At 35.5% G+C, this 8,937-nt stretch overlaps 1 protein-coding gene across 1 annotated transcript in view; it reads right to left on the bottom strand.

Moving 5' to 3' along the window:
* The window catches only part of DCUN1D2 (DCN1, defective in cullin neddylation 1, domain containing 2), a 23,403-nt gene extending 14,720 nt beyond the window's left edge, over window positions 1-8,683 (bottom strand). The window contains exons 1-3 of the mRNA XM_009997912.1: window positions 8,469-8,683; window positions 4,976-5,144; window positions 2,112-2,242 (exon numbers count right to left, since the gene is read on the bottom strand). Of these exons, the coding sequence (XP_009996214.1) occupies window positions 2,112-2,242; window positions 4,976-5,144; window positions 8,469-8,643 (475 nt within the window). The 5' untranslated portion in view covers window positions 8,644-8,683. The remainder of the gene's footprint in view (window positions 1-2,111; window positions 2,243-4,975; window positions 5,145-8,468) is intronic.
* Between the last annotated feature and the right edge of the window lie 254 nt (window positions 8,684-8,937).

Here is an 8,937-nt window from a genome sequence, read left to right as displayed (position 1 = left end):
AGGAATTGTAAATGCCAACAAGTAAACTTTTTTTCTTCCTCAGTCTCTCTGCTCCATTGAATATAATGGCCTTCCCTAAAAAGGCTCCAACCCCAAACCTATACAGTGTTAATATTTATTTGGATAAGGTATCACTGACTTCAACCACTCAAAAAAGTGGCATTCGTCAACATGCTTCCTCAGCAATCTCTTGCTACTCTGAGCTATAGTGATCCAAGTTCACACCAGAAAGAAAGATGATGTATCTCCACTGATATAAGAGCAGTGGGAACTGCTTATATTTAATATCCAGAATCATCCCAGCAAAACCAGGAAGCCTTATGAAAAATGTCTCCAAAAGGCTGCCATGCAAGAACTAAAGCACTATTTGAAATTAAGAAACCGCAAATATTACCAGAGAATTACCACAATTCCTGAAAACTGAAATCAGCAACAGTTCAAATCAACTCTTTCTACAGTTTGTTTTGAGCTTCACTTTAATTTTTGCACTTTTTACTTTCTTCTGCTAATATTTCAACTCCTAGTGCAAGAAGGCACTTTGGTACTTTTTGGCAATAAAACACCTTTCTTACACAACAGAGAAGACAGTCTTACAAATGAAACAAGTAAGTTTCCTTTTGCCTCCTTATGTCAAATCAACAGCAAATTCAGTTCCACAATCTCGGTTGGGCTGCCTTCCCTCCTCCTCCTCTCTTTGCAAAAGAGAGTCTCTTTTGAGTCATTTCCCATGTACATGAGTTTTACATCAGAACTGATTCAATTTAAACACGAAGCCATTTGTAATACTCCTTTAGGTATTGTATTCCTTCTTTAGGTATCCTCAGCTGTAACTGACTTACCTTTTTCACAATCTGAAAGTACTAGGCTTTTTAATGAAGAGAGGAGAGGCAAGAAAATGAAGAACTACTAAGGGACTTGAATTCCAACCAGTCTCATGGAACCACTACAAGACTATTTCATTTCTGTTTCTGGAAAAGTGGCATGTGACCCAAGAAAGAGTAACGGAAAATGAGATTGCTGAAAAAAGACAAAACAAAGAAATATGGAAACTGGCTAAAAGCTGCTAAGATTTTAAAAAAGGCAGAAAAAAAAAAAAAAGGCACTAGGAAAGACAAGAGATACTATTCAAAGTAGTCCCCAAGAAAGAATGCACAACAGACGTCTTTGGTTGAGAAGGTCTAAATCATTATTCTGTACCTCCATCTCACTACTCTTCCAACAATTTTTGAGAAAAAGTATTTATTAACATGCTTGCCAAGTAACGTAGACAGAGTTAAAATGCCTATGCTAGGAAAAAGAACCCCACAAAAAACCCCACAACACTTCCTCTTATCCCTGGCAAAAGAGAACAGCGATGAAAGTACGGCGCTATTCTACACAAGGCCCTGTTTGATTCATTCCTCCACGTTGTCTTTTGAAAGTGGACATAAATTTGAAAGCATCTCGGATTTCACCTTAAATTTTTTTCCCTCTGTTCACAAACTACAGTTATTTTTTATTTTAAGAGAATAAAACATTGGAATTTAAATAATGTATCCATTTTACTCCTGCAATAGAAGGCATGGAATGGGACAAATCTCAAACTTTACAAAGAATAATAATTTAATACTTTACAAACTGTATGTCTACTCCTATTCACTAGCTTTGAACCAAGTCCATAATATTGTTACTCTAAATTTTACATAAAAACTGAGCTAAAACTAAAAATTCTTAGAAGAAAAATAACTTCTACCTAGAGTTTTCTCCCTCTTTTTAAGCTGACATGGACATATTGCTTCAGTTGTTCTAAACAAAGCATAAAACCCAAGGAGCTCAATAGCTCTGTCTTTTTAAAAACTATCTTACAGGTCTCTGAGAGCTGCAGGAACTTCCTTTGACAAGAGAAGAGATAATATCAATGCTAGCAGAAAACACCATTAAATTATCTGTACCAAGGGGACATTAAATAAGAGATTAATTGCAAAAAAAAAAAAATGGGGAAGAGGAGAAGTCAGTGAAAGAGATCAATAATGATTTCACTATACAATCATTGATAAGAAAATTGTACTATTTGAAGTACTTGGAATTGACTTGACTGTCTGTAGATATTTTCTCAATTTTTTTCTACTTACCTAAACCTTTTTGTCCAGGGTTTTTAGCAAAGTTAAAAGTAAACTGATAAAAATCTTTGAACTTTGTTGGATCCTTTAGCTCTTGTTCCAGTCTTGGTAATAGAGCTTTTAGTTTTTCTGTGGTGTCACACCTGTTCAAGAGAGGTTACATCATTTGTCAATATTTAAGATTTCTTTTTACTTTTGTTATTTCTTTTTATTTATTAAGGCTTAGTTTCAGACAAACAAAACAGTAGTAAAGCTAAAAACAGGGTATCTTTCTGAATAGTATTCTTAACAACATAAACACTCATATACCTTTACTAAACAAATTTAAGTGGAACATTTTATATAGGTATCCACTAAGCAGGCAACCCAAACAGGATTCAGTAGGCCTCTTCTCAGTCTCTTCATGAGTTGATGAACTCAAACAACGTTATTCTGTTCTTGAAGAACGTATAAACTTCACTGAAACCTGCTATCCTTCTACCTCTTTTAGATGTTGTAACACAAGGTTGTGGGTTTTCCTTTAGTCTAGATGTTACTTATTCCCTTCTCTACCTAAACGAAGAGTTGCACCCTACTTTTACAGTTAACCTTAATGTTAGGGGACTTTCAACAAAATTAACTATTATTCGCAGTCATCCCCTTCTCACATGAGATAATTTGTGGATAAAAGCTAGGAAAAAAATGAGCCTTTGACAATAGTTTAAAGGCTGGCAAATCATTTAACAGCCTGGCACAGTATGCTAAGATAGAGTCAGGTTACTGGGATTCTAATAGAAACACATCCCATAACAACACAAGACTGGAGCATTTTCAGTGAAAGCACCTGAGCTGACAAGATGCAATTTTAAAAGGAAAAAAGGGTTCCCCTCACGCCAAGGAATCAAATGAATATTCAAGGTTTATAGGATATAATCAGTATTTTGAATTGCACCTAGAAACTCAAAGCAAAGGAAACATGTTTCAAAGAAGCAGTAATCACAACTAACACCTTGCATTTAAAATTCTCAGTAGCTGAATGTTTGTATTTATTCTAAAGATTAAAGAATAATTTTATTAAAGATTGGTAACTGCAGCAAAATCCATAAAAACGTGCATGCAGTTTTAACTCTCTTTGCATGGTACAGATGAAAATAAGTACGTTTCTAGCCTCCAGCAGTACCTGGTGGAGAACAGAAATAATTCTGCCAAGTCTTCAACTGAGAACTTCAATTTCATGGAGACTTGAACTAGTTAACAATAGGGACATACATCATACCTTCTCACCTGTATCCTAAAGGTGCTGTATGAACTAAGCCTCAGGGAATTCCTTTTCATTCAAATCACCACATTTTTTTTTTAATAGATTTTTTTTTTTTTTTTTAGGGCAGGGTGGGTTGACAGTCAGACACAATGTTCTTAGAGGTCTTTTCCAACAGCAACAATTCTCTGGTTCTGTGTTCAACACCAGAAACCAGACACTTCACCTCCAGAATGTAAAAAAAAATAAAAAGATTCCAAATTCTCAGTAGGCACTAGACCACTGGCAAGCACATATGATCAGATTATGCTTCCAAGAATGCAATTATGTGTGTTGACCAGAAAGAGATAAAAATCACAGACCTCTGTGGAACTTACCTATCAGAGACGGTCATGAGGACATAGGAGCAATGTGACAAGAAAATCATCAAACCAAACCCAAGCCAGAAGCCACAGGTGGTTTAGCAAAACCTTTTTAATAATTTTAAACCTTTTTATATCAAATAATACCAGTAGCCTTAAATAGAACAGCATGACCACTTGATTGCTGTCCATGGCCAGAAAATTGTAATTATTCTTAAGAGTCTCTACCCAAAACTACTCAAAAGGGAAAAATAAAGCAGTGCACTTCAGATTATATCAAAAGTTATTTCATCACAATTTCTGAATACCCTTCTGAAAAAAGGAAAGCTTAGAAAGAAGTAACTAACCAATGAGGTCAGTACCAACAGATTGCTAGGACCTCTGCTCCAGAAACAAGCACCACATTTGCAAGAAGCTGGTCTGTGGTAGAAAGGTATCGATAAGGTGCTATTCTAAGATAAAATTATTTAGCAACAAAAAAACTCATGTGCAAGTAATAAAGTGTAAGTCTCCACATACCTAATGCAATCTGTTAAAAAAAAAAAAATCACAGACACTTCTATGTATTACAAATAGAACTCTTCCAAGGAAAAGTTTTACATAAAATATTACTTAATAATTACAAATCCTTGACTTCATTGCTAAGCAGAAGCCACATGGTTTAATTCCAAAGTCTGTTACTCGTAACAGCTCCATAAACCAGGAAGGAAAAGAAAAATTATCAGTTACATCACAGACCAACTAAACCAATACCTTTTCTACTACCAATACTCTAATTTTAATTTCTATTTCTTATAGATATTCTGTACAAATGAAGTATCAAATATACAAGAGAATAAGAGAAAATGATAATCTGCAAAACAGGTAACAAGTTTGGTGGTCAGAAGGCAAAGAATTGAAGGGTTTTTTTCCGTTTCAACATTGACTGAACTTTTTTTCCTTCATACTTCTCCAGTGATTTCCAGCTTTTAACAGCACCCAATCAAAGTAAAAACCTTAGCACAACCATGCATATGTTTGAATTACATGGAAAGATCAGCATATCTGGCTGTTTTCCTTGCTGTGCAAAGGGAACTATTTTGCTTCACCATTACTGTGGTCATTGTTAAGGCTTTGCAGTAAAACACCAACTCAAGGAACCCGGGACACTGAAAGCATTTAGCAACAGCCTTATCAGCTTTTTGAGGCTTCCCACTTAATGAAATTAAAAATGTTTTCCACTGAGCTCAGGCTTTACATTTCAAACTACACAGAACTGTTCAGAAATGGATACTTACCCCAAGTCTGTCATGCCATCAACAAATTCCTTTTTACTGAATTCACATTGAGTAGCTGCCCTGAACTTCCATGCTACAACCAGAACACTGATACTGGCTGGGTCCAGGTTTAAATCATCACAGAACTGCTGAATCCCATCAATGCCAATTTTATTTTCATCTTGTGGGTCTACAGTTCAAAATACAGAGAGAAGAACTGTAACTTTTTTAAAAAAAACAAACAAAACAACACAAATAATCACCTGCACAGCTTTGATAAACTGCATAACACAGGCCTTCATTATTTTCCCACAAGCTTCACTAATGCCTCCACTTGAAATTTAGGTAATTTTGGAAGTACCCTGAAGAATTCCTGTAAACAGATTAAGTATTCTGCAAACTCCCCTAGAAACCGGTGTCCAACTTTTTCCTGAATTCATCGGTTAGTGTCAATGAAATAGCTTTGTCTTACCACCACAATGCTCTACAAAATACCTGAATTAGCTTAAGAGATGCCCAACCACATCTAAAGCCAGTAAGGCTGATAAACATCTCAAAATGTACAAAATATTTGTTGGCATGTATTCAACTTTAAAAGAAAAAAAGAAAAACAAAACAACAAAAGCACCACTAAGTAAGCCCACAGATTTTTACTCTTCCTGATAGGGATAGATGATAATCAACCATATCTGCTTAAAGACCACAATTAACTCAAACATGTTTAGTTTTTAATTATAAATCAGAGAAATTTCCAAAACAAGACCTTAGCATAACAGGGTCTTAAGCTAAACAATCCAACTTAGGAAATACTGTGTTTCAATAGTACTTTTACCACCATATTGGATGTCAGAACCACTTTTTATAACTATCTAATCTCTACGAGGATAGACGTCATTGTAACAAAGTTCTCTCAAAAAAAGCCCACAATGAAACAATGTAAACATAAATAATTGGAAGCAAAAAACCAAAACCAAAAACACCTTTTTTTCTTTTTTTTTTTTTTTTCAAAGCTTGGCAGTTTACAAGCTACAAAACTGTCTTTCTCGGTTTTTGCTAGGAAAAAAAAAAAAAAAGGTATTTTAAGTTGGGCTTTGTAGAAAAGTATCCCTCAAGTAAATTTAAGATTAACTGCTTAAACTGGTAAGATTTTCAGTCATGCTATTTTTAAAGTCCCTCTCCAAGGAGATGATAAAAAAAAGTTCAAAACTCGGGTCTAAAGAAAACTTAACTTTTTTGGAGGGAAGGGTGAAGGGGGGGGGGTGTTAAGCTAAAGATCTCTTCCACTTTTCCAGCTAATACAGTGGAAGAAATGCTAAAATGCAGAGAGGGAGTTAACTTAGCAAACCAAGTTTTATATCCATCAAAGAATTACACCCAGAGACCTTTGAGCAGGAATAACAAGTAAACATATCTATCCTACTATATGCTAGATTTAGTTCTATGACATGTAAAATGTAATTATTGTGTATTTGGGGAGTAACTGAACATAAGGCAGAAAATGCACTAGTGACTAAATCTGTGGAAAAATTCTGATGGATTTCAACAAAGACCGTCTCATCCATATCATGTTTCATGTCATCCAGGTAACAAGGAACAAAAATGAAACTGTTGTTTTGATAGAGCAGGTAAGAAAAACCTGTTTTGATAAACGGGCACAAAAATTAACACAAAGACAGCACTGAAAATCAAAGTCCTCTCATCTCAGGTTTCAAATACACAAGGTAGGCAGCATTCTGCGAGCCCCTAGCACAAAGGAATTCCTTGTTGCTGTGAGGCAAATGATTCAGGTTTAAGCTACATACAAAAAAAAGGAAAGGTGCTTAGCTAAACCTTTTGTTGTTTTGTTTCAAATCTTGCAAAGGCTTTGTTCAAGTTTACAACTTCAGTTAAGTGTCAAAGTGGTAGAAGTGCAAAGGTGTGCTGCTAACCAAAACATGAACATGAAACTGACTAGACCTTTCACAAAAGCCAAGCAGTGCTGTTTGCCACTGCTGGGAAATTATGAATAATAAATTACATTTGTGATTTTTTTATTCCTCTTAGATATTCTTTAAAGCATTTATCAATTTGTAGGTATTTTTGACCCAGCAGTCTTTAAGACTGACATACAAGGAGCAAGCAAAAGATATAGACTTGTATATGTATCTGTATATAAACAGATGTATTCATATATATAAAATTTAACAAGTTATTCTCTAGGGGTTTTTTTTCCCACAATGGGAATGCTATAGTGTTGGTGATGCTTTGTCCCTACACAATCCACTACCACATAATAATGAAATATTGAAGAATGCCTAAGCTTAAAGTAAAACATTATGTAGAGGGTAACAAAATAACCCATGGAAACTATTATAAGAACATGATAAAGTGTATTCAAAGCACGCCATACACTGCAATTAGAAAAAGTATGTAAAATCATAGAGTTCATATTTTAAAGCGTGAGATATTCAGATTTCAGCAGGGGCTGGTTGTCCTGGATTGGTTCCAGCCTGCTCTACTCCAATGTGTAATGAACAATGCACACATTCATGTCAGATGGAAACATTTCCAGAAGCACTGTTACCTGGATGACAAGCATTTTCGTATCTACATGACTATCTATTCCTTTTATTCTTTCTGTTCTTTTTAACAACGCTGTAAAATAAAAATAAATTAGAAAGAAACAACTCTGCCTTTAATCCACGTCCTTGTGGCTTTCCCTCCAAGCCTTTCTGAACAGGCACATAATTTTTGCTGTAACATGCCAGCACAAAGAATAAATTAAGGATGAAGTTTCCATTGCAAGTTTTTGAGTTTTCTTATTCAACCGTTTTGTTAGATTTCTAGCTGTAATGTTATCTGAAATGTTTTTGATTTTCATGTATAGAAATATTACTTAGAACAAAATTACCTCCATCAAATATTAGTGTAAGAATCACATGTATTATTTAAATATATGTACAATCCACCTTTGTCTGATTAACTGCCAATAATTAATATGAATATTGCCACTGGCAATAAATCAAATAAGCTGCATAATAAGATCTCCTCTCCACCATATATAGCTGACACTATTTCCTCATGCTGGCCTTAAACTGGAAGACAGTAGATTTAGGTTAGATAGGAGCAAGAAATTCTTTACTGCGAGGGTGATGAGACACTGGCACGAGCTGCTCAGGGATGTCCTGGCTGACCTCTGCCTGGAAGCGTTCAAGGCCAGACTGGGTGGGACTTTGAGCAACCCCGTGTAGTGGGAAGTGTCCCTGCCCACGCAGGGAGGTTGAAACTACACAGTCTAAGGTCCCTTCCAACCCAAATAATTTATTTTCCTGTTGTGAATTTACTTCAAACTCCACAGGAATAGCTACAGAAGTTGTGTAGCGCTAAGAGCATTTAAAGCCTTTTCTCATTCTCATCTCATTATCAGAAACAGTGAGAAGCAAAAATTAACAGTCTTTCCTTGAAAGTCCTTAGGAACAGCAGAGGGAGAAGCAGAAACACCAGTCCAAAACAACAAAAAACCCCCAGGCCTTACCTTTGTACCGATTATACAGTTGTTCTAATTTCTTCCTGTCTACTGAATTTTTCATGGATTCTTTGTAGTACAAGTCTGGGTTCTGGAAGTAGTTGTCTGTTGCCACTTCTAGTTTCCACTCATTCTGCATTAAGCAATAGATAGCAGTCCTTTCACCAGCCTGGGTAAATGCCATAAACTGGCGGACCTTGTCCTTCTGAGACGATTTAAGCTTATGCTTTGGGATGCAAAAGAAGCAGGAAAGCCAATGAAGCTAATCCAGAAGTTTGTTTCAGCATTCTACTACTAACGCCTATCTTTTAAAGGTTTTAGTTTTCTTGTTGATGACAACTTTTCACTTCAGAATTACAGGAAGACAAAGCCTTGTTCTTCTGCAGTTAAAAAGACAGCATTTTCTTCTGAAAATTGAAATGACAACATCTATATATATATACATTTTTAGCAGCACAGATACTGACAGTAATACATT

Source organism: Chaetura pelagica, unplaced genomic scaffold, assembly GCF_000747805.2.
Source record: "Chaetura pelagica isolate M959 unplaced genomic scaffold, ChaPel_1.0 scaffold123, whole genome shotgun sequence".
NCBI lineage: Eukaryota > Metazoa > Chordata > Aves > Apodiformes > Apodidae > Chaetura > Chaetura pelagica.
This window is presented reverse-complemented; position numbering and strand designations above follow the sequence as displayed.